We start from the raw sequence: 25,773 nt of genomic DNA on the forward strand, positions 1-25,773 counted from the left end.
GGACCGGTTTCATCGGCCGGCATGAGTACGCGAGGGTTTCAGGTCACATGATACTACTTAGACAGTAACACTGTTTATTGCAGAGAAAGTCTTTAACGCTGCTAGGATCGAAAAAGACGCAGGCTCAGAAATAATGAATATCGAAATGAAAACGCCGGAAGTTCGTCGAAGTAGTAATGTGTTTTCGCGCTTCGTTTGACCTTCAATACTTTTCGCTCTTTAGTGTTAGCAGGGTAATGCGCCGTAATGTGTCGCGCGTGGAGCGAAGCCAGCGATACATTCGTTTCAAAAGTTAACCTGTTAGCACGGCATTCCTAGAAAGTGCGCTAGCAGTGCTCGATTACACGAAAGGAAGAAATCTGCTCGTGCCTAATCGACGGCATGTTTAATGATTCCCATTGCTAATACAGACCCTATTGAATATCTCGTTTACTTCATTCTCGGTTGTTGTGCTAGTGTATCGCTTTCCATTTTCTTTTCGATTGTTATGATTGCCTGCTTAAGCTTAATACGGTTCTGAGTTCGGATACTATTATCTGTCGCCTATCTCAGCGCGTTCTTATTGCTCGCTAGAGCGAGACCGCTCATCACCGGTGTCCTCACCTTGCTGAATTGCGTGGCAACGTTTGGCCGTTATCGCGGCCGGGGCAAGCCCCGCAAGCTAATGGTATAACAGCGACGCGTACGGCACTCGAAGAGGGTTTGGACGTTTTACGTACGGCGCGCGTGTGGCGTATGGGATACCAAGAGGAGGAAAAAAAAAAGTTCCTCCGCATGGCAGGGGAAGCACAGAATCGCAGGAACTGAGCGCGCCACTCCGTACACGCCGCCCACTCCATCTCTGATAAACAAAGACAATGGACACGCAGCGACGAATTGGCGGCCGGACGTGGTAGATACTCAATGGCCGATAAGAGTGCGCGGCGGCGTTTCAGAACCCATAAGGCCGCAGGAGAAGCGCGCCCAGAAGCAGACACGCTTCAGCCGCCGGAGTGCGACGTGGTCCGGAGCTCGAGTCTTAATATCCCTTTCGCGTCCACGACGCTGACGCTTCCCAACAGGTGGGCGACCCTCTGACTTCTGGTGAAGTTGCGACCAGCCAGCGCCAGCGTATCAGCCGAGCATTTGAAGCCGAAAAAGTGTCTCGCGAACGCCACTGTATCGCCCAAGCCGTCCCATGGTGATCAAGAGCGGATATGTGGACGTGAAACTGCCGCCGAGCGCCCGCAACAGCTCCACTTGGAAGGTTTGTGCGTCTTTTATACTTTATCGATGTCTCAGAAAGCAACAGCTCAATCAATACGGAAACGCATCCGGAATAGAGTTTCCGCAATGCTCTAGAACTTGCGATAAAGCACTCAGGTCTATCCTCGAATTCAGTGGTCATCAATTTTTGTTCTGCTGTGCAAATGGTGATGTACAGCATGCAAAAAGTGACTTCTGCCGTACATTTTTTAAGTATTGCGACAGCCATAGCCTAAATCTCCTGGGGAGGCTATTATGTAAAGGGAAGAACATACGTTAACTAGAAAACCCAGACTGCTAACGTGGCGTCGTCGCGCTAGCGATCAGGTGCTGACCTCTTGATCACTAGCGTTTGCTGCCACTATTCGTAACTGCGCGTGCCAAGTTATCGATTGTGCCACCTTTAAAGTGTCATTGCTGCCAGAGCTAATTATTACTCATACGTCTGTTTTCAGCAAATCCATTAACCACATTCTCGTCGGTTTTATATATTGCGCTCTGTGGCGCCGTAACAAACTTACGTTAATATAAACGTTCACAGTGATTTATTTTCAACGAATATAAATGAGAAAAAAGCGATTACATGCCAGTATGGAAACGCAATAATGTTTAGGGCATGCCCAGTAAGCTGTCTGAGGTCGGACGTGGTTTAAGTAAGCGAAACTTTGCTGTACACGACGATAAAGTAGTCTGAAGCAACAATCGAATACCTAAACTGCAAACAGTTATTGCAGAACTTGAGTATAAACAACCTCTGGTGCATTCTAAAATAATACAGGCCATATTCACGACTAATATAGCGGTGCAATAATTGTACATGCACAATTACTATTTACGTGGCGAACAGCAAATAAAAGAATCTTACACAAAGTCTACGTCCTTCAAAAAACTCTCGAAGCTAACTACTGTAACAATAATTGAGCTCTTCGTATTTTTGCTACAAGAGATGCCAGACATGCAGAAGTAAGTCATTGTCGCTATGATAGGCTAACGCGACAAGCAGCAGCTTTGTTTGCTGCGGCTGTCTTCCTTGCCATAAACGTTTTTTTTTCATTATTATTATTATTATTATTTGAACTTCATTGGTATTTGACAACAACGGCAGGCTTTAATGTCACGTTTTGGTCCTACCTGAAGCTGAGGGAAGACGACACGGCCAGTGGTGACTTCTGGCGACTCTAGGCTATCGATGCATCTTTTACTCAAAAGGCGACCGAGCTGATGAACTTCAGAGGAATTCTTGATTGGAAAAAAACTGCGTCGTCGGTCGATCGCCAGAGATTGATATCTCCGCTCGTTTAAATGAGAAGTGAAATGACCCTGCATTATCCACACAAGGTGTACCTCGCTGCCGCTTTGCGGCAAACGCTCCTTGAAGACCAGCAGACAGGTTGTGCTGTGTGTCGTACGTATCCCACCAAGGACGCCATTGTTATTCATTTATGCAAGGTTGCATAGCCTGAAAACGTGGAAATGTTTTTACCCCTAATACTTTCCTGAGGTATGGCCTGTAAGCTGACCTTGTTATTGGGTCGAGAAAAGCGCAAATGTTTACGCATTCAGTAAAAAGTGTTGTCTCCTCTTTGGGAGGCGGCGTGAATTGATGGTCACCGTTTCTTGCAGTTTTAAGCATATCCCCCCCCCCCCCCCCCCTCGCACACACAAAAGAAGATTTAAAGGAAAAGGAAGCATTTTCCCATGCACAGATAATTGTTCGTTGTCATAAGGGTTTTGTATGTTAGTCGGAGTTCTGTTTACACGCGCATGTGATAAAGACTCGGCTTTTTTAACACCCGTTAGGATTTTACATCACCTCGGAAATGTTTCAGGTGCGAAATGTTCGCTTCCAATGAGCATTTCGCCCTGTGGAGTAAAGTTTATTCTTCGACACCTGACCTCAGATGCTTGCAGTGAGCGCTTAACGCATAATACAGAATGTCTAACCTTGCGAAATCCGAGGTTTCAGTGCATGATAGGTAATTTAGCGAGGTACTAGCCGTATTACTTAGCGTTGATTCCTCTCGGGTATTATACCTGACGTAATTAGTTCATCCACGTGAATAGCCTATTTTTGACCCACTCGAGTAAGAGTAAAGGTTTACAAGTAATAGGAGTAACAGTAACAGTATAGGAATTCTTGAGCATCCCAAGAAAATTTCAACGACGTTCTTTTCAAAAGAGATGGCTTTTCTATAAGCAACTTTTTTTCTTTTTTTTTTAGTCGCTAAGCCTACATGCGCGATTTCCCAGAAGCGACCGCAGCGCAACGGCTTCCGCGCTGATAGCTAGTGCTACTGCACCCGTGACTGAAACAGCGATTGCATGACAGCGGACAGTATGTCAGCGCCGCCTCGCGTAAAGGTTCGAAAAGCAGCGGTAATTACATAGACGTTGTGATTTGCAGTATCTGGTTGTGAACATTTCACTGGGCTTTGAAATAATATGTCGTACGAAAGTAACTGGACTGAGAACTTGTTTCAATAACTTTGTAAGTGGCAACTTTCACCAACTGTGTAATTTACTATAAAACTTCCCGGAGAAATTTTTATGCATGGCCAGCCCTTAAAAGCTTAAAAACCCAATAGAATATGTTAAGAGCCAGTTAACGAAAAAAAAATGTTTACACATATTCGTGGAAAACAGCGGCGAACAACTTTGCTGCACTTATATTTTTCGACAGTGAAGGACATTTTTTTTTTACACTTTGTTTTAAGCGAGCTTAGGAAAATACCATGTCATAGTGTATAACGCTCGTTCCGAAAAAAAAAAAGCCGCCACCGCCGTAAATGGCGGTCGAGAAAAATCCTGATTGGTCAATATGGTCGTGACGTCAAACCCCAACGACATCACGCGGGAATTTTAAACACCCAATATTTCAGTAAAGGTAATGAATTTGAGGAGGGTCCAAATGGAAGCCATAATATGCGAGAAGGATCCTCTAAGTGGAGTGTTTCAGAAAATAGAAGTAATTCATTAAAATAAATTAGCCGTTCGAACCAAGGCCTTCAGCATGCCTGCGGGCATACAAAAAAGTGTGGTTGGTACCAAGTGTGCTAGAGGAGTTTCTAGTGAGCGCGTTGTGGTACGCATGATAATAAAATGTGTTTGGAATGTGTACCGATGTTAGAGCGATAATAATTTTAAACATTTAAATGATTTGTGTAAGAAAAGTTCGAAAAGTATATTTTTAGAGCTATATGTAACGTAACGAATTTTATTTTGCTCTGCCTTGTTCAGTTGAACGACTTTTAATCACGTGCAAGGAAGTGACATCCTTGACCACACGTTATGTTGCTTTTCACTCGTATGCCCCTTGCTGGACACTTGGAAGTCAATTTTGTTTATCACCAACAACACTTCGTTTAGCACGTTTGACATTGGATAAATTCGGTCAGCTGCGCTTTAGGTTGAGTTCCAGAGCTCCATGTGGTTCTCTGTGCGTGGACGGGGGCTACAGAGAACCAAACCACTTCGTGAGACGCGTTTTACGTGACACAGGTGCACCGAGGTCTGGAAGATTCCTGGCGCTCTTAGCGTGAACGCCCATTATTTTGCTTTTTATTCTTTCCGCCAAAACTTGTTTCACGAGTGGAGACAATGCTGCCACGACATCCGAGATAAGGAACACTGTGGTCACAGGGCTCCATTGTCCTTGTCAGATTCCACGAGACTGAAATAGTGGGAGCGATGTGGAAAGTGTAACTGGTGGCGCACATGTTTCTGACTATCGCCCCAACCTCGAAAGCGATAGATACGGCTCGTAGAGAGCGCGAAAAAAGTGACTCGGGAAAGAGCCCTTAACAAAGTTCCGTCTCTGTAGTGACACAAAGTATTCATGACGCTTCCATCTGATACCTTGCTCGGAATCCTAGGCATATAGCCCCCCCTTCCTTCACCTCCATTTCGGAAAGGATACCCGAGGTCTATAAAGACCAGCCTGCCCTTCTACCGTTCTCGCGTTCGCTTCGACTTGTCAGGGATTTTCCATGACCCTGAAATAGTTCCGTCTCATGGTGTCTGACAAGACATGGACAATGAAGAGTAGAAACCACAGAGACCTTTGTCAAATAGACATTATCTTCAGTTGTGAAACAATAGGTGAGCTAAAAGAATACATCCGAAAGCAATGACACTGGGAAAGAATCTGCAGTGTACAACATAGCTAGGTGTTATTCCTAAATGAGGTTACTCCAGATCATGCCCTGCGGTTTGATTCATCATCACTAAGGTGCGCGCTTGCAAATGCGTTGGGAGATAATGCGAGAAAGGTATGCTGGAGCGACGAAGAAAAGAAAAGTTTGGTGATATAGTGGCACATTAATAGCTGAGCACTAAGCGCTTGTGTCAAAAACATGGCTGGAAAGTTTGGCTATTTGAAATACCAAAGGGAAAAGAAAATTGACACGATGGGAAACCGATAATATATAAAAAAAGGGGGGGGGGGGGTCAGAGAGCAAGGTAAAAAGAAATTGCTTTCAAAGACGCAAATATCGGCTGACCCGAAAACGGGGACATAGACCAGCTACTTCGGACAGCGCGTTGACTCATGTCATTGTGCATTAAAAAAAAAAAAAAAGTGCCCTTGCGATATTTCACGTTTAGAATAAACAATTGTGCAAGAATTTATCCCTGAAAATCTGGCTTTTGATGTGAACAAATAAAGTAATATTCGTTTGAGAAAAGTACCAAGCTTGGCTTTGCAGGTTAGTATGACAGTGAGGGATGTTTACACACATGTCCGTACAGCTGCACCCTCTGGTTACACGGCTATTTTTAAGCACTGGTAAGAAACTTCGACGGCGAAATGATGGTACATTGCGCTTGTCAGATATTGGTAATTCAGTCTCGCGGGCGCCTGCAAGATACGAATAACTAGTACACAAAAGCACACAAATGTACCTCGTAATGACTTACCTGTACCCAAAACTCCCACTTGAGCTCACTGACACATTCAAATACCAATACACTATAGCGCAGCAAAAGACGAGGACACAAGAGACGAGAGACGAACACCACGAGCGCATCGTCTCTCGTCTCTTGTGTCCTCGTCTTTTGCTGCGCTATAGTGTATTGGAATCATGTACCAAGAAGCCCAAAAAACCACGCTACTGACACATTCAGTAGGTCTGTATGATGGTGGCATGACTCTTACCGGCTCCCGCCTCTTTGTTGCGCAGAGCTGGAAGCGGAAATGGGTGGATCTGACCCAGCTGGATTCGGCGTCAGGACAACCGTGCGAGGTGCTGCTCGAGGTGCGCGCCAACCGCAACTCGGGCGTCCAGGCACGCGGCACGCTTTCGCCGAAGACTGCCCAGGTGTTCCGCTGCAGCTCGAGCTCACGCGAGTTCGCCGTGGCCATACGGTCGGGTCAGCGGCCCCCCATGCTGTTCCTGGCGGGGGAGAGCGAGACGCAGAGCCAGGAGTGGATGGCAGCGCTGCGGGCGCTGCTTTGGCCGCCCGTGCCTATGGTGGAGCTCGAGAATGGTGCGTGTACACATTCCTGCAAGGGTAGTTGCATACTTATGTAGGCTCACGGAACAAGGAAAAAAAGTAGAAACATAAAACGATAGACTCCCTACTGTTAAAAATGCGTATATGACGCTCTGCGTCTAATACTGAGATCATAAGTGGGCTACTCTCATGTATATGAGCATTGAGACAGCCCTTTTGCACAAGATATGGAGTTCAGAAACTGAGCTCAAGGACGAAGGATCAAATCCCAGCCGCGGCGACCGCATTCCATCAGAATGCGGGGTGCTGTGCGATGTCACTAAAGGCTGAGAACCCACATGGGGTCAAATACATTCATTTCTAGGCGCTTCTCGAGCGCAGCCGATGTTTATCTTCATGATATGTTTCCCACCGCTTTACCATACCACAATATTTTGCGCAAGTACAATCCGAAAAGGCAGAAGTTCCCTCCTGTAAATGTATTGTGTGATTCTGTTTGCATCATGCCCTCTCGAGATAGAGACACGAGTGACACAGCAGTGTTTCGTCATGGACGTGTGGACTGACAGAACCATATATGCGCTCTATTCTCAGTGCTGGGCTTCAAGTTTGAGGCGTCTCTGATCGACGACGCGTGGAGCGGACGCGCGGGTCTTCTGGGCAGCTACGGAAACCTTTCCATCAGCGGCCACAAGCTCATCCTGACGCACCCACACACGGAGCACGTGATACAGGAATGGTACCTCAATACCCTCGTCCGGTTCCAGGTCTTCCGCAACAAGCACGAGGCCGACCACGGAAAGCTGCTGGTCATCGAGTGCGGAAGGTGAGCTCGAAGCACTGCGTTTTGCCGTGTTATTTTACACTCGGCACGGGAAGGAAGATGCATATCTTATCGACATATATATCTTCTGCATATCTCCTTAATCGAGTAGATGCAAATGGGATTTATCAGCTCGACTGAATTGATGTTCGTACGCTCGCAGCCTGTTTTGAGCATTATATGAGTCGAAAATGAAAATGTTCTTGGCGGCACTATGTTTAACTTGACGCTATGCTCCTGCTCCCGGTTCAATTGCGCTTGTAGACCTCATCCTTGAATGCATTTAACACAGCGTTTTTTTGTAAAACAATTTTCCAAGAGTTTCCTTCAAGGCAATAAAAAAGAAAGAAACGGTCCTTACGGTGCTATGCGTACGCTAGCGTGCTTTTAGAAGAAGGATTTTCAAAAGCAGCATTTTCTGAGACGGACAGCTGTTCATGAATGTCTGTGTTGGCATGCCAGGTGCACACAGATAAAGTTAAGTTTTTTTTTTTCGTGGGTTTAACGTTTGAAAGCGACTCAGGCTATGAGAGACGCCGTAGTAGAGGACTCTGGAAATTTCGACCACCTGGGGTTCTTTAACGTGCACTGACATCGCACAGCACACGGGAGCCTTGCTTTCCGCCTCCACAGAAAAGCTGCCGCCGAGGCCGGGATTTGATCCCGCATCCGTGAGAACAGTAGTCGAGCGCCGTAACCACTGCGTCACCCTGGCGGGGCCGGAGAAAGTTAAGGCTCTGCAAAGTTTAGCTCCTGCAAAATATTGAGCTGTCATTGCAAATTGATTCTAATGGACAATGATTGATATGTTAGAGGAATATGCTAACCTACAATAGTTGCTAGTCTATAAAGACATGCATCTGGACTCAACAGGTCTAGAAGGTATTTCTGCTGGTTGATATACTCTGCAGTCAGCCGCCCAACAGATAGGAAATGCCCAAGTGACGACAAACACAATATACATGTGTTTTCGCTTGTTTCACCCGATCAGCTATGCTGTTAATTCTATTTAAACACAAGGGCTGTTAAACCCATCTAGTACAGGTGCACATGCAACCAGACTGCGGCCCTTTGCTCCTGTTCTGTCCCCGCCTGTACACTGATTCAAAGTTTGAAAAAGAATGCGTGCCCGAATGGCCATCAATGCTTGTACAGCGCCGTTCCTGTGTCATCCACAGCCGTTATCGGCAAGGTCACCCGTAAAGGCACATGTGAAAGGGGCGGGTAGGTATTTGTATCCGCCAAAGAGGCAGGAAAAGATACGTATAGGCGGATTGGACCAATGTCACATTCCTTGCTCCACATAACATCACGCGAGCGGCTACGGTTCCGCACAAGCGCGCCTGTTTTTGTAATCACAACAAACAAGAGTATCACTCGTAGGTTTGTTAACAGTGGCTACCGCTGCTGAACAAAATAGAGGAGAGAAAGAAAGGGCACTGGTTATCGTAGAGCAAATAATTTCCTTCTCGGCCTTCTTTGCTTTATTCTTTTATCTGAAACAGCACGCATCGCTTCTAGCGCCAAAACTTTGCTTCGGAATGCGCATTTCATTATCAGTTTCCGCCTAGTTTGTACCATGCTTTCGGCACTGTAGTCAAAGCTACCAGTCAATTGGGGCTTATCGCCACATAAAAAAAAAAAAAAAAAAAAAAAAAAAAACATTCACGGCTCTTCATTGCCCTACACATGGAGGCAACCGTGTCGATAACTCCAATGGGTGTTAGGGAACGTGTTCCTGCATTCTTTTCGACAATTAGCACGGTTGAATTCCGAAATGCCAGATTTCAACTATTTGTTTGATCCTATTTTTTTATTTTTGACGTAAATAGACAACGTGCCTACGCCCAAGAGAGGTGTTTTGCCATGGTTAGGAATGATGTGAGTGCATAACTTCACCAAGCGAAGTAATCTAGTGATCAAAAACTGTAACGCAAAAGTGTGGTTGTGTTAGGCAGTCTATGTTCTGGACTGCGGATTCCGGTAGCAGCTGAGGAGCCATTTCGTTGCTTTAATGAATAAGCTTTGAGATGCTGGCAGACGGGAAGCTCCACAACTTCACTCGGCACTGAAAAGCTTTAAAGTATCTCTGTGTACCTTCAAAATAGAGAAGAGATACAAAACAAACTACAGCTTGAAAAGAGAGTAAGCGGTTTGCTGCAGTGAATGTTGATGCTCCTTCAGCAATCCAATGCTTCTACATTCACCGCTTTTATGCTTTCTATCCACAGTGAGAGCTCGACGGGCAAGGGCGTGCTCCACTTCTACTGTCCCGAGGCGCTCAACTTCGTCTATACGCTGCGCGGCGTCGTGCAAGGCATCATCAAACGCATGCCACCGGAGCAGTATAGTTGGAAAGAAGTGCAGGAGATTCGGTACCCTCCGGCGTCCCGGCGGGAGAACTCGGCGCAGCAGCGTCGCGCAGCCGCCATCGAAGACAGCAGCGGCTACAGCGTGCCCAAGTCCAACGCGATCTCTGTGCTGCACATGCCCACTTTCAACGGGCCCCTGCCGCCTCCCCGACTGGACGAAGTGCAGCAGGGTTTCCCCTGCTCTCGCCAGTCGCACCTGTCAATCTCCACTTTCGACTCTGGAATCTCGGTTACGTCAGGACACGTCGACAGCGAACTCGAGTCACCGATGTCTGACGTGACGTTCAGCGCCAGCAGCGACATCAACGAGCGCATTTACGAGAAGCTCGATGACGTGTTGCTGAGGAGAGCCTCTCTCGAGAAAGAGCGCGACGTACCGCCTCCGCTGCCTCCCAAGACTCACAGGCGGCGCAAGTCGGAGCCGGCCAAGCCAGCGCTCGTTGAAGAGGCAGCTAGCGAAGTAGAGTCCTCTCCCAACGAGCGGCTTCTGAGACCGTACTCGATGCCCGCTGACATGACGCCTTGTCCAAAAAAAGAGGGCATTCACGTGTCCCCATACGGAACGATCACGAAAGCCACAACCGATAACAACCAGGTCACACATGACAATGAAAACCTCCTGGAGCAACACGCCCCTAACGCTGATGCTCTTCATGGCGCTGAAGAGCGTGTCATGGTGGAGTCTCCAGTGTCGTCGAAGTTCACTGGCTGCCTTTCCGAACATGATCCAGAGAAAGATGATGTCAGCGTGGCCTGCGAAGAAACCTTGATGGCGCTAGAAGACTGCGCCACCGAGCGTCAAACTTTTGATGCCTCCAATGAAAAGGGGAAAGAAACTGGGCACAGAAGCAGCGTGCAAGAGACTGCCTGTGTCAAGTACAGCTTGCAAGCCCTCATAGCCGATGGGAATCTCAAAGACGGAAGCGGAAAGAAGGAGAAGCGTTCTTGCTCCTTGATCGCGTGTAATGATCACATACAGAGGCAGATTAGTCGGCAACGAACCTTTAGTTTGCCTGGCTTGTCCATACAATGATTTTCATGTAGCGTAGTCGTTGTGTATTTACATCGTAAGCTTATTTATCGACTACTGAGACTGAGTGCCCTGTACAATCCCAACGGGGTCGCTTCAGCCCCCCATGCTGACATGGGTACCACCGCCCGGATTGTGAATTTTAAACCGAGCATAATCACCCGGTAAAACGCATGCATTGAAACAGTTTACATTAACGCCACGCTAAATATGCATTACATAAACCGGACATACCGTGTTCAGGTTGCTCTTCTTGAACGTCACTACCACTTTTTTCTCTTTTTTTTTTCCGAAGCAGCAGCTAACTGAACTGAGAACATTATCTGCTATCGACACTGGCCCTAGTATTACGTTTCTTGTTTTAGCCAGGGAACGAAAATACTCGTTCTTGACGGACACGTTTATGCGCAGTAAAATAAGATAAAAACTAAAATGGACAAACGCGCTACTCTTCTGCATAAATTCAGATGGAGTTGACAAGGTAGACAACAATCGGCGCGTACGTAAATAAATTTGAAACTGCGGATGTTTTCGGAACTCATGGCGAAATAACTGTTTCAGCGAGTTCAAAAGTGGGCATGCAAAGGCGAGTGCGTTGACAGGGATTCCAAGTGTGGTATCAATGGTTTTTAGCGTACCTTGAGAAATGACAGCCAAGCAGTCATCGAGCAGTGCAAAAATAACAGCATGTGGCCATGTGTAGAAGTGCAAATTCTGTATCAACGGCAACCACACTGCACTTATCCATTCTGATTTCGCGCGAATTACATTTTTTTTAATATTTTCAGAACATAGTGTTCTCATCTAAAACTTTGAAATCCTGAGGTTAGTGGGAATTACGTAATAAAAGAAGCGACGTTCGTAAATATTATGTTCTGCATTGTTTATGCGATGTATTGCATGCATGCAGCCAGAAATGATCATCTGAGCACCTCCTTAGCTTCTTTTGATGCACTTGTTTCGCGGCTGTCAAGATAGCTTGTGCCATAGGAAGCTTGAAAACTTGGACGCCTGTGGAAGTGCCTGTACGGAGTGACTCCTTGAACAAGCACGTACATTGTGAAAGCTACCAGTTTATAGGTATTCGCACAAGAATTGCCTACCGAGATCAGTGCCAGCAGGCGCAAGAAATGCACTCTCCATCAGCTATATCAGCTGGTTTGACCTGTGTCACCCCTGCGGTAAATAACTGGGCTTGGTAGCTTCCTAAAAACGGCGTTGGGCCACACCTCTGAATATGAATACCTCTTTTCTGCTTTCTTTAATTAGGCATTTTTTCATGTTTTCTGAAGCATGCTGGTGCATTTAACACCTGCGAATCTTGTAGATAACACCGTATTCTACATAAAATAAGGAAGGTCCGCCATCCCTTGTTTTAACTTTCGAATGTCGCCTTTTTTTCCATATCTCAATCCTAGAGCTTATTTTCAAGCTCTATGTCATTGAGTATGGTCATTGAGTATGGTCATTGAGTATATGTCAAATACGTCATTGAGAATGAATGTGTAACTATGTCATTGAATATTTCACTCTCTATCTGCTGTAAACATGGAGAGCAAGCAAATGATTATATGGACCATTTGTATATATGCACCACTTTCATTGTGTATCATAGCAATTCATTGCCAATAAAATCGTCTTCAGTTTACCTGAAGTATTGTTTCGACACACTACATTAAGGGCGTCTCTCATAGCCTGAATCGCTTTGGGACGTTAAACCCCACAAAAACAAAACCAAACTTTAAGAAGGGGGGGGGGGGGGGGGTTCCACTGGTTGAAGTATGACATCATCGGTAACACTGAAGAGGCGGTAAGAAAGAATGCATTTACATGTGCATCAGTAGTGCTTGATTAGCACGTTGTGTGCCTCAAAGGAGAACTGAGCACGCACCGCATGTTTGAAACCAGTACTTATCTATTCGCTTCGAGGCCACAGTTGGACTACAATCTTTTTATAAGTTTAGATTTTTCGGTCGCCTCTTTTAATTGTGAGGCATGCTGTGGGATATTCTATTGTACTCTCATGCACATCTGATGAGAATAGTCTAAGTGCCTGATGCATGGCAAATGTTGCGCCTGAAACTTGTCTTGCGGTCACTGCGAGTAATTACGGCTGCCATAGAACACCAAATGGGTACGTTTTGAAACAAAATGAATAGCCTGAAGCTATGAGGCTGATGAGGGAGCATCTCCGAATATATTGATTGCTATGGCGGGGTTATGTACGTTTAAAAAAACTATGATCAAGGAATATTCCTCAGAAGTGCTAGAAAATTTCTAGGCAAGGTTCTATTGCAGTCGTTACCGTTATCATCGCAGACGTGGCAAATCAATGATTGGCGTTTGCGGACACGGTGCACTTCTAAAGTGTGCGTTGCTCTGAAACATATAACTGCACATAATAAACGCCTCTGATGTAAATAAATATTCCACTGCTACCTTGGTCAGAAAATAAAAAAAAAAGTTGGTAGTGTTTGATCGGAGATGCCCTCGCGAAAAAAAAAAAAAAATAGCGCTCAAGAGCACGCAGTGCTTGTGTGAATATATTCTTTAAATAACTTGAGCAAGTTAAACTGTAGCACGCAACTTACACAGTGAATGACACCCTACTATAGGATCCTACGGCTGACCGGTGGACGGCAAAAAAAAAAAAAAAACGCGTTATAACCAGCCCTACACTATAAGCGGTTATGTTGTAAGTGGTCTCCACTGTACTCGGTATATGCGCACACAGTATGCTTCTTTTTTAATTTCTGGTACATATTAACTGCGACCGGCTGCATACGGCTGGAATAAAACACGGTGATAGACATAAACTAAATAATTATTGTTTCTTGTCTGAAATAATGCCAATCATCCTTACAGCACTCTACTGTCTAACCGATAAAGCTCACGAAAGCTGGTAGAAACAATGACATACATACTGTTGCTGAATTCGTACGTCATAAACAAAAACGAAATTCGGGGGCTTTCGCTCGCCTGTCTCGTGAAAAAATTAAATGCTAGCTTGAAAAGTTCTGTCGAGTGGCAAAGGAGCGCTATTCGCTCAATGTATATATCCCTGTTCAGTCACGCAAACCTTTGTTACAGGAATGAAAATGTTTTGGTCCTTGTCCGTAAAGCGGCCCAATTGTGAAATTTTTGTGTCGGAGGTGCTACCATGATTGTACTTAGCGTTAATTCGCCATCATATGGTCTTACATTCTACCAGCGCATTTGAACGAGGCTCCAGGGTTTACCGAAAGTCCCCCCCAAAATAGAATTCGGGCACGCTTTTGAGCTTTTTGGAGGGGCATTTATGGCAGCCCTTAAACCATTGAAAATGTGTCGGGCGGTAAAGGAAGACTTTCATCTTCATCTCTGAGGACGTTGGTAAATTCACAAGTGGCGTAAACCCAGACAGCACGCCAACTTCCTGGGACGTCCTGCTTAAGTCCCTACCTCCCACATCCTAACAGAGTAATTCGTAGGAAGTCCCTGTGAGCTCCGTTTTGGATACGTTCGAACTTCCAAAGGAGGATCTCCGCGGTATGTTTCATTTACTCCCCCTTTATATGGACCATGCTATATACATTCCAGGACAATTGCCTGGGAATATGCACCACGCGGTATGAAAGCGAGTGAATGAGAGCCGCAGTTTCGCTATTAATGCCAAAAACAAAAGGCATACGGTTCGTCAGTGTAGCTATAAATAATTGGCGCTGTCCCTGCTGCGATACTCAGATAACTCAACAGTGCTAGCTAAAATTTCGGTCGCGCTTCCTCAACATAGTCCGTTGTGGTTTTTCAGAGCACATGGACAGCAAATGTAGGCTCATAATTGCATTAACTAAAACATGGAAATTGGCTCCTTTGGAAAATATATTGTCACATTAGGCGGTGCATACGCATAAGGAAAGAAGAAGAAGACTCTCGTGAGTTTGAGAGAAGACGACGTTAAACAGCGTCGGCTGGTGCCTGAAGAAAACGTCTGTTTGAAAGCCTTGTCTTCCGTGTCCGCCCTCTGCTACAAACTGAACTACCCCGTAACACCTTGGTGGAGGTGCGGGGTGATGGCCACACAGTGTGATGCATTGCATGCAGCATACCACGATATGAGGGGTAAGATCTGATATGAATAACATGTTCTTAAAAAAAGGGGCTATATGTTGCAACAGTACGAGTGGTGCCCAACTAACGCGGCGAACAAATAGCGTGGCACTCAGCTTCTCCGAAAAACGGAAAACTGTTCTAACTAATCGCCTTATTTTTATTGTAGACAAAGAAATGAAGGTGCTTAATTAACAGAACTTTGAACGTGGCCCTGATTAATTGTATTGCAAATAAATTAGAAGACTGTTCTTGAGAATATCTTATATAATTTTGCTCATGTGCAGTCTAGTATCTGCACATATGGGGCGCCCTTGTGGAGGGGTATTTACAGAAGTACTTGAGAAAAGAGCTAATCTCAAAACGGTGACTGCTCTATATACTTTGCCAAATTTGAATGTGAGCGTAAGAGCATAGTTTGTATGAGCTTCTGCTTTGTGTATTACTATAAATAGCATGCGACATTCCTTGTGCGTCTTTAAACAACACCCTAGTACTAGACATGCAGGTAACGCCGAATTACATGCAGCATGTACTGTTCAACGTTCCTGAAAATTGGTTCGTGATACGAGCTTCCATCGAATACACAGCTAAGATTATTTTTTCAGTCAAAGATACACAGTGTTGAATTAGTCCATATTTCAACTTACTGAGTTCAACACGAAAAATATTTGACTAAAAATTATGTTGAGAATGTTCAGCACGGTGACCACTTCTCCATTAAAATTCAACTCTGCCTCAATATTGTGCCCACACCAGCCCTGCATTGTACCGATAAAAATTAAAGATAGCAAGTTAAGTATGCTTAGGACACTAACACTATCTCAGAATTATTTTGTAAGGAAGAACTGGAAACAGAATTTTTGTAGGACATCATAACTGCATGCTTCTTACGAGGCACCTGCAAACAGGGCTTAGAATCACATAATGCCGGGGAAAGTTTTCAAAACAATGTCCCAATAAGCTCTCAAAGCACACCAAACATTTCCTAAAGTGGTATTGTTTGGAAAGTTGTGAGGAAGTCACTTCTAGTGTCACTTAGGATGTTTTGGGGATTTCTGTGAGACTTAACCAGACTTCTCTAGGACATCACAATCTCCTGTAATCAAAATCCCTGGGACGCCTGTGCGTTGTCTGGAAATTCGGGACTGTGCATCTAAAGCGCACACTCTATGGCCTAGAAATTACTTTTGTCCAACCCTGGTTCCTCGCAAGCCCATCAGAATGCGCTGGAAGTATCTAAGCCCATGTGTTCTCGCGTTCAAGCTAGCTGCGATCATAATACTTTGCACAAGAGTTTAAGGGGTCTGAGCATCAGCTGCTGGAGAAGTCTTTCACGAAATCTTACCATCCAAAATAGGCCCTTGCTCATCGCGGACGCAAAATTGACGGAGAGCCGTTAGTTTTGTTGCGGAGAAGGACGCTGTTGCTTGTGTTCAGGCGAAGGTAAAACAGTGCTAGGCAATCCTATTTGCCACGAAGTCATTCAGGCTGTCTTGATTTTTACTCTCTTTAATTTCCGCTCTTCATCGGCTTTAATTCCTGGTGGAAATACAAAAAAGATTATCTGCACGATTTCGGAATATTGGGGAGGGTATTGGGAGGGGGGTATTGTGTAATTCAGTGATAACAGGTGGCATCGAAGGAGGCATACCTCTGAAACACCAGGATCCTTATCGCCGGGTTTCCCATCTCATCCTAGAGTGAGAACGCCACGCAGCCGCTCCACTCCACTGTACTAGCGTCTCCTCTTTCGCATCATGCGATGTGGATAACGACGAGATCCTTATAGTCCGACAAGAAAACCTCAGTTGCTTTCCGCCCTTTCCCCCAATTTTACTCCCGCAGTGGCTGCTGCGAAACGCTCTGCGGTTGCTACTTTCGCATGTGGCCCTCTCTCTTCATATGCCACATTTGCAGTATCTCCCAGAACGCAAAGGAGGCCCGATGACGACTTTCTCTCCGGGACACTTACCTATGTCGCCACTCTAGGATGAGTCACAGCAACGTCAAATGGGAGGGATCGAGCTGCAGCGCAGGCTGTCGCGTACGCGTTCATATCACCTATTTATATTCTTGTGAAGTAGCGGCTGGTAAAACTAATTTATTCACAGGGTATGGGGACGTCGTGGAATGGTCAGCGAATGGTCAACTACTCAGGCCGCGTGCCTTCGCTCTTCTACTTCTTCATCTTCATCCCACCGCTTCTGAGCGCAATGTATCACTTCCCACGGTTGAGTAAAAGCTCGTCCTTGAGCAACTACATTAATAAGCAGGACGACGGCAAGGCTTTAGGCGGACGACGTGGGCGTCCTTGTCTTGCGGCTCCGGAGATGGTTCGAAGTAACTTTAGAAATAACATAACCGACGTCATTGAGGCGATCGAGGATGACGAAAGGACCGCAGTACGTGGAGAGAAAATTCTTGTAGTGATCTCGCCGGCGTAGAGGGGTCCATCGCCAAACTAAATCACCGGAGCATACGTGACTGCAATGAGGCCGTCATCATAGCGTGCCTTAGTGCGACCTTGTGTGCTGAGGGTCCTCAGGAGAGCAAGTCGGCGCGCTTCCTCTGCATGGCTAGAGTCTCCAAAACGGATGTATCAGTGCGGTTGTAAAATGGCACAATCGTGTCGAGAAAGGTGCGTAGCGAGTGGGCGTAGATAAGGAAGAAAGGCGAATACCCGGTGGTCTCGTGCTGGGCAGCGTGAGTGATAAAATGCAGCACTGTGTCCCAGTTCTTACGGTGCAGTGTCAACGTACATCGCGAACATGTTCGTCAGGGTGCAATTTATGAGCTCTGTGAGGCCATTCGTCTGTGAATGATGGGGTGTAGAGTGCCGATAATCACAGTGACATAGTAGGTTAAACTCGTCGAAGACATCGGCGGTGAATTAATGACCCCAGTCACTAATGGTGACTCCATGAGACAGTAAAGTGATATTCTTGCAGGCGCAAGGCCCAACGAGCGAGTCGACCGGATGGATCGCGCAGGCCAACAAGTCAACACAAAGAGCGGGGATCAGTGGCGATATTGAAATGACACCCGTGTAGATTTGCTCGACACTTCTGGACCGCAAAGAGGACCGTCAGGCACTCCAACTTCATTACTGCGTAGTTTCCTTCCGCTTTGGTCACAGTGCGGCTTGCATACGCAACAACGTGCTGGAGGCCGTTATGAAGTTGGATAAGGACCGCACTGGTGCCGACGCCGCGTGTGGACTTCTAGACGTCTAGGCTAGACGTCTTTCTAGGTGACGGCATTAATTGACGGTAGTCAACGCAAAAACACCAAGAATTATCCTTCTTGCGCACGAATATTACAGGGGCAGGCCACGAACTGGATGACTCCCAAATGACGACTTTCTGCAGCATTTCGCGTACTCGTTCGATGATTACTTTGCACTCTGCGGGGGACACACGATGAGGCTTCTGTCGGATGGGCGGCTTAGTGCCGGTGTTAATCTGATGTTTCAGACGAGTTACTGGCGGCGAAGGGAAGGGGGCTGACTGAGCGAAGTCAAACACCGGTGCTTGCTGGGCGAGAACATGCTGCAATGAAGGCGCTCGGATGATGAAAGCAATTTGACGATCATACCGTCGATATTGGCCGAGAAGTCAGTGGCTGTCTGGGCAGGCGTGTCCGTCGACTGAGAGCGGATAATCAGAGCGTTATATGCATCAAAGCGTGCAAGTTTTATGCCAGGTGGGAGTGAACCAGGTTCATTTGATGCGTTTACTGTCCACACGTCTACTGTTTCCTCGGCTGCTACAACAAGGACCCTTGGCACGAGAACATTCTTATTTGCGGCGTTTGGATGTCTGGCTCGACCAACGAATAGGAAGTGCCCACGCGATTGTCAGAAGATCGAACTGAAACAAACATTGCAACTCTGACTGTTAATAGCACATCTGTGTGACACTGAATTCCCCGTCGCGATGGTCGGTTCAATCGTCCAGAAAGGCTACAAGCATCTTTCGGCGAAGAGAAATTTCCCCAGCACCGCAGTGGAGTGCAGCTGTACATTCACGTAAAAAGCCAATACCTAATATGACATCGCGGGTTGCATAGAGTAATACGAAGAATTTTGGCCGAAAGTTTTCACCGGCAATAACGACTGACACGAAGCACATACCAACAGGGGACAAAGTTTTACCTCCCTCACCACGAAAATGAGCAGGACGATCTCAAGTAAACGTAACTTTGCGTCCCAGGTGGTTTTTAAGGGACAATATCATCACATATATACAGCGGCATCAGTGTCTACCAACGCGAGAGTATTTATGCCACAGACACACACAGACACTTTGTTTTTTAACATGAGGACCGTAAGAGGAATTGGTGAAGATGATCGTTCCGCGACCTCACCTCCACCGGCCGTAGCAGTTGGTTTTCCGGAAGCGGCGATACAGAGCGGCGGCGTAGCGACGGTGAACGGCGTCGCTGGATAGGCGGTGTGGAACTGCGATCGGAAGCATGTAGGCAGGCCTTTCGGAGTGTTCTTTGTCGCAGCAGCCGGGAACGCGGTGGGTTCTATGGCTGGTAGTCATAGAATGCCACCGAAAGGTGACCAGAGGGACTTGCATACTAGAGGTATGGGGATCGAAACCCTGTACCTCCACCAAATGTTACGAAGTAGCGAATGGTAAAACTGATTCATTTACAGGGTATGGGGACGTCCCGGAACAGTCAGCGAACGGTCAGCTTCTCAGCCCGCATGCCTCCGCTCTTCTACCTCGTCATCTTCATACCTGTGCTTCTGAGCGCAATGTATCCACATTATTACTGCCACATAGACACGTAAGAATAAAAAAAACCACAAAAGAGCAAATTAGAGATGGTATGTTAAATATCACGGGGAGGCAACATGAGGTATCAAAAAGCTATAGTTAGAATACTCCGGGCTGACAAAATAAGGCTAAAGCTATTCCAGGAAAGTAGTGACCTTTCAAGTAAAGGAGCCAAATATTGCGGTTTGAACCCCTATAATACCTACCGCTGCAAAACTTCCTCGGACAGTGGGTGAACTGAGAGCTCCTGGACGAGATTGCATTGAGAAGGTTGTCCTCCTTGGTCGTTTGGAACAGAATAAAGTATCCGCAGTGACGCCCAATGTACGTAATTTATCAACAACTTACATTCAATTGAGACCTACTGTTGTAGTGTCGTTTCTAAGTGACAGGGACAGGTGTCAGTGCTCCGTAGTGGTTGCTGATGGAGCGAAATTCCAGCGGAATGAGTGCATTACTTTCTTGAAAGACAGAAACGCCACAGATTTATGTTTCATTTTTATTACTGATCACAGATCAGAGCTGACCCCCAAAATACCAAACAAAGCGAGAAAAAGCGATATTCACAGCTGAGCTTATTTGACGATGAAAATCAACAGGGAAGAAGTTCGATGGATTCGTGTGGTTGGACATAGTGAGCCAGAAGAAACAGCTTCAAGTGACAGCTATTTCAAACTTTTTTTTTTTAAACACGTAATATATTGTGGAGTACATGTTTTAAACGAACAGACTGGAGGGAAAAAATGTGAAAACCTGATGTGTCTGTATGCTGTTCGAGAGAAGGATTCCACATAAGCATGAACTAAAGCGCACTGAGAACTTAAAACCCTGGGGATGTCACAAAACATTCATTTTCTTTTGTCCCACGGCCGTTTCACAGAAAAGAGGCGAGTACTTTGAACGCTACGCAGGCTCCGCGTTATTGTCACCTGTCACTACCCAATACTGTCACTACCCAATCAAAAGGGTCCTTAAATTAAGTGCCGCACGATATACGTGCCATCCTGCACGCATCCCTCACTGCGTGTGTAAAGGTCGTGGTGAATGTATTTTCAACACATCGTGAGTCCCTTCGTACGGCTTTCACATCGCAGCCCTTAGAGTCTACATACATATTGCGGAAATCTAGATCTAGGGGACGTAATATGCAGAGAGAAGCAAGTTTAATTTCTTACTATACATTTTGTAAGCCTGAAACGACCGCTGGCCTAAAATATGTTCTGGAAAAGAGCAGGAAATGGACGCACGTGTTGTTGGCGCCCTAGCTGTGTCTGTGTTCTTATAACCGCGGACACTAAATCGATATCGATTCAATGTTATGTCACATTAGTGCTGCTGTTTGTACTCTCTGTTTCATCCCAGTGTCTGGGCAGCTGTAAACATCAGTGTCATTGCATGGGCCACCGCTCTCTGCCGATTGCTACACTGAAATTAAATCGTATAGCGGGGTTGTTAAGAACTGCGTAGTAGCGACTGGGCGGATCAACCTCGAAAATATATTTACATCGGCTTAAATAATCTACGCGTCGCAAAGTATGCTCCCGAAATTTGCTTTTCGCGCGCTTATAACTAACGGAGCATTCATCTCTGTCTTCAGGTAGCAATTGTTCGATCTACTTCAATACCGACTTCGAAAGAGATCGAAAGAATTTCGCGCACACTGTTCTCAAAGATGATATGTAACATTATTGCCAACGACGTTGTGCGGGATGTTATTCCCGTTCTCCAGGTCCATAGGTGGTTGGCTCTTCTCGACCATTTCCGTCGTGACAACCCATGGCTTCTCATTGTTTTGCGTGCCGTTCTGAGTGGCTGGCGTTTTTTGTCGGTCTCGTCTTCCGCCGCCCATGAAGATAAGCTTGTCCAGCTGCGCCGTTGGGGCTTCGCAGAATATGAATGCGAGGTAGGCGAGGCAGAAGCTCCACATCAGTATCGAGAAGCACATCGAAACCTAGAAAGCAGAAAACGCATAACATTGTCACTCAGAATCTTCGGATACTGTACGAAGAAGCTGCACAGGTGTACGATACAAGTCAATGTGGTATAAGAGACTCATTAGAAAATACGCGCTTACCGATATTAATTAAATTAGGCGCAGTCATGCGATAATTAACGCGGTTTTGGGGGATGATTACGTCGTATTCTAATGTGACCAAGGGCGCTATCAAAAGCGTTATGCACGAACGCTGCAAAGCCCTGCCAATGCTCTATAGAGTCACGCGTTCTTTTCGAGGGAAGCACTGAGTGCCAAGAGCTCAAAGCAGGGCTGTAATTCAGCAGTTATGAAACGTTCAGACTTGAGCATTCGGAGGAGTGAGCGAGCGAAATCTGCTGCCGCCGACACTCTCCTTCGTTCACACTTCTGAGCCAACATATCGCCGCCGTCGCCGCTTCGACTGCGAGCTCCCGTTAACCCTGACCTGATCGCTCGACTGCAGCTACGAATGCCACGAAAAGCATAGAGCTATGCTAAGTGCCGAAGGAAAAACCCATTATCATTCAATTCTTCACTACATCATGGCACATTTGACTCACGTAATGTGGCAACAAGAGCTTCAACGTGCTATTTGTAGGCATCGTAAACAAAAGGAGCATACTTCGTTTATTGCCTGACTTTTGCAAGACAACACAAACACATCACACAAGACATTAATAAGCCTGCCAGGGGCTGGCTTCGTCGTTCTAAAATTACTTTAGATCCATCAAAGGTTCTACTTTTGGCAACCACTCAGGATTATCATCGATAAACTTCACAATTTCGATAAACCAATGGACAGCCTCGCGGAAAAAAAAAAAAAAAAATCGTGCAGGACGCGCTAACCACACGGCCACGTCGAAGTATGCGAACATAGGAAATATTGTTGCATTTTATGTCAAGGCCGCATTTATAATGGAATTTCACGTTTCGAGGTGTACAGGCCCATTGCTGCCGCTCTAAAAATTTAAACTTCTTGACCATCGGAGCTTGCTGCTTGCTTTCAGGACTTGTAACTAATGTTCTGAATACTTATGCGCACTATATTGTGCACTAGAATCCTTCTAACATGTGGAGTTTCACAGCGCTGGCAAATTTAGGAGCGCCGGCTCTTCGGTCATGCTCTGCTACCGTGGATATAATTTTCGCTGAACACGCAGCTGTAGCACAAACATTCGAGGAAAAAAGTGCGACGAAGCTTCAAAGCTGGCAAGCGCAGAAGCAAGGACACTAGTTTGCTGGTAACTAAATATTATTTGCATGTAAAAATTTCGGGAAGCATTGCGATGACCAAGGGATCGGTTTGTTTATACGCAGTGCAAGAAGGAGCGCAAAAGCTTGCGAAACACGTATTGTGCATTGCAAGCACTCAATGTTGCTTTTTTTTTTTATCTTTCATGAGCCCATCGCTCGTTAAGTTACTCTGTTTCTCGGTTTATCTATTTTGTTTTTCTGCTGTTTATACTGGGCCACGGTGTGGGCTACGCTCTGTGATGCGTGGGCCCTGTTTTGAACCTGCAGTGGATATTTTGGCAGTAATCATCGTGTTAGGGTGGCCTCAAGAACAGCTGTGAAGATTGTTATGCATGTAGACCACATTATTCAATTTCAAATTTAGTTGTACGTTAATCGCCAGTTTGTTACGAGACAGAGCCGCGCCAATAATCGTCTCTCTCAAAACGCTCGAAGCGACGTAACGAAACGTGGAAACTCTCGAAATAAAGATACCGCCGAAAAAAGATATACAATATAGCTTCATGGCGTCACAACATCGAAAGCATTTCGGCTGTGGTTCTGTGGCCGTCACAATTATCGTGAGCCGATGGTCGATTGCGAGTACGCTGTTGCCATGTCGGCCCCTGAGGGATGCTAACCGGTCGATGCCGCGGGCTGCGCCGGCTCAACTTCCTCGCCTTCCTATTGGCTGATCAATTCGGCGGAAGAAAATCCGGCGGCGAGAATCGGTCCCGGACCGATTTGCCTTTCCGCCGAGAATTCCGGCGGATTCTCTGCCGCCGCGACGGAATTCGCTCGCTCTCGCCGCCAAATGCTTAAGTGTGAACGAGCCATTAGGACAATTGCAGCAAGAACTTGCCCTCATCGATGCGGTGCTTTCATTTCCAGCACGATCCTGAGTCCGGCAAATTCTGAATCCCTTGCGTGCGAAACCTGGTACCTGATGTGGCTGTCAGAAGCCGCTACTACTGTTCTCAAGGATGCCGGATCGAACTCCGACCGCGGCGGCCGCTTTTTGGTAGAGGCGAGAAGCAAGGCGCCCGTGTGCTCTGTCATATCAGTGCACGTTAAAAGCCTCAGGTGGTGGAAATTTCCGGCGCCCTCCACTACGGCGTCTCTCATATCTCATGAGTCGCTTTGGGACGTTACACCCTATAAACCAACGCATCGACAGCCACACGTTGGCATGATTACACGTCATTTAGGTACAACAATGCTGTGTAATGGAAGGCACTGTGCCGTATACATATATAGGCTCAGAGTCAGCGGCGTAATAAAGGGAAATTGTTGGGATGGGTTGCAGCGAGGTTGGAGGGGCAGGAATGCCTCAATTCGGTTAATTTATTTCTGGACTATTCCCGGTAATAAAATATGGTTGGTCTTTCATTAAAAAAATAACAGTGCGAAATGCATAACATTAGAAACGTTTTATCATAAGTCCTTTCTCATAGAAAATTTCATCTTTAAACGGGGAAGGAAGATTAACAAACCAGCCCTGCTGAGAGTCGCAGCGTGTGTCTGGAGTCGCTGTAAAGGGAAAACGGCGGCAAGCAATTTACCGCTGCACCATCCAACGAATATGCGACATTGTCCTTGCACATCGCGGTTCGCGTCGGTGGCCATTTGGCACGATGCCATGATATTTTGCAACTTTCTTAATACAAAAGGGGTTCGGCTCAGGTCATCCAAATTTTTTCTTTTTTTTTTGTCACAGCGAAAAGATAGGCTTGAGCCGGCTGAGCAAAGATTAGCATAAGTGGAAAAGTTTTGTGCCCATGGTTTATGCGAAAGTGGCCCCACTAACCACGAGGAATAAAGCTCGCCTAGCTAGATAACGGTGCAAGGGCGCGTCGGTTTACCTACACGCTGCCCCACACAGGACGAAGCTTATCTTCAAACACAACAAAAGATAAACCACCAATGGCACAAAGGAAAGCATAACCAAACTGAGGCCAGACTTGAAAGGCCCGCGAGAGGTCGCACGCCGTGTCGAGTCGACAAGATAAAACAAACGACAAAATTTTTTTGTGTGCGGAAGTGTTCGACCGCAGGCGCGAGTGACACACGGCGACACGGGCCTCTGAAGAGCGCGCGCTCCGACGGCTAAGTACAAGCCCTGAAAACATTTTATTTTCTTTTTGGGTACTTAAACCCATATTCGAAAAGCTCCTTGTTCCTCAATTCTTGGTCGACCGTCTGTGTGGGTATGCGCCATCCGTTATTTAGCCAACAGCAACATATCATACAGCGCGCCAGGTATTGTGAGCCGACCGTATATTGATATTGGTTCCAGCGGTCAACGCTTTGTGGCGCTAGCGCAGTTCAGGCCGCACTGTCGACAGTTCTGGTTAAGAGTGCTGACGGCGGTAAATGAAGAATCCATACGTATTGCGAAGGTCAAACAGAAAGCTGGGTGCCCTTGCTTTTGGACTGCTCGAAGCGCGTGGTAGATCATCGACATAACGAACGCGAAGAATCGCGCTCATCTGCTTGCATGTTAGGGGGAGTGCGTCAGGTCTTTGTGTGAGCAACTTAATTGAACCCGAGGCTGATTTGCTGCAGACACCTCAAGCCTATTGCATATTTTGAATCCTAATATATAGGTGTCGTCTACGTCGGGGAATTCGTCGTCTACGCCAACCAGCAACCACTTCATCGTCTACCCGCTGACTGTCTCCGCTTCGTCGTCGACTATAGTTTGTATCAATATATATTAAGGGAGCGAACAATCACCTAAGCATAAGGAAATGTTTGCATTCCTT

At 46.3% G+C, this 25,773-nt stretch overlaps 3 protein-coding genes across 3 annotated transcripts in view; 1 reads left to right on the forward strand and 2 right to left on the reverse strand.

The window, feature by feature from the left end:
- The window catches only part of LOC146202806 (uncharacterized), a 149,120-nt gene extending 142,539 nt beyond the window's left edge, over positions 1–6,581 (reverse strand). The window contains exon 1 of the mRNA XM_084588349.1: positions 6,398–6,581. The gene's annotated coding sequence lies outside the window, so the exon portion shown is untranslated. The remainder of the gene's footprint in view (positions 1–6,397) is intronic.
- Positions 990–12,569, forward strand: LOC146202807 (uncharacterized). Its single transcript, XM_084588346.1, has 4 exons — positions 990–1,246; positions 6,423–6,729; positions 7,291–7,522; positions 9,751–12,569. The coding sequence occupies exons 1-4, from the start codon at positions 1,178–1,180 to the stop codon at positions 10,922–10,924; spliced, it is 1,782 nt and encodes a 593-aa protein (XP_084444472.1). The 5' UTR covers positions 990–1,177; the 3' UTR covers positions 10,925–12,569.
- Positions 12,570–20,298: 7,729 nt separating this feature from the next.
- The window catches only part of LOC146202808 (nose resistant to fluoxetine protein 6-like), a 60,055-nt gene continuing 54,580 nt past the window's right edge, over positions 20,299–25,773 (reverse strand). The window contains exon 15 of the mRNA XM_084602112.1: positions 20,299–21,751. Within this exon, the coding sequence (XP_084458238.1) occupies positions 21,467–21,751 (285 nt within the window). The 3' untranslated portion in view covers positions 20,299–21,466. The remainder of the gene's footprint in view (positions 21,752–25,773) is intronic.

This window comes from Amblyomma maculatum, chromosome 1, assembly GCF_055883805.1.
Source record: "Amblyomma maculatum isolate TAMU_Amacu chromosome 1, ASM5588380v1, whole genome shotgun sequence".
In the NCBI taxonomy this organism is placed as follows: Eukaryota; Metazoa; Arthropoda; class Arachnida; order Ixodida; family Ixodidae; genus Amblyomma; species Amblyomma maculatum.

Excerpts from the sequence above, each read along its gene's own strand:
- LOC146202807 (XM_084588346.1), top strand. The coding sequence starts at position 1,178 with ATGGTGATCAAGAGCGGATATGTGGACGTGAAACTGCCGCCGAGCGCC. Across the intron at positions 1,247-6,422 it reads GCAACAGCTCCACTTGGAAG|AGCTGGAAGCGGAAATGGGT; the intron begins GTTTGTGCGTCT and ends TTTGTTGCGCAG. Across the intron at positions 7,523-9,750 it reads CTGGTCATCGAGTGCGGAAG|TGAGAGCTCGACGGGCAAGG; the intron begins GTGAGCTCGAAG and ends TTCTATCCACAG.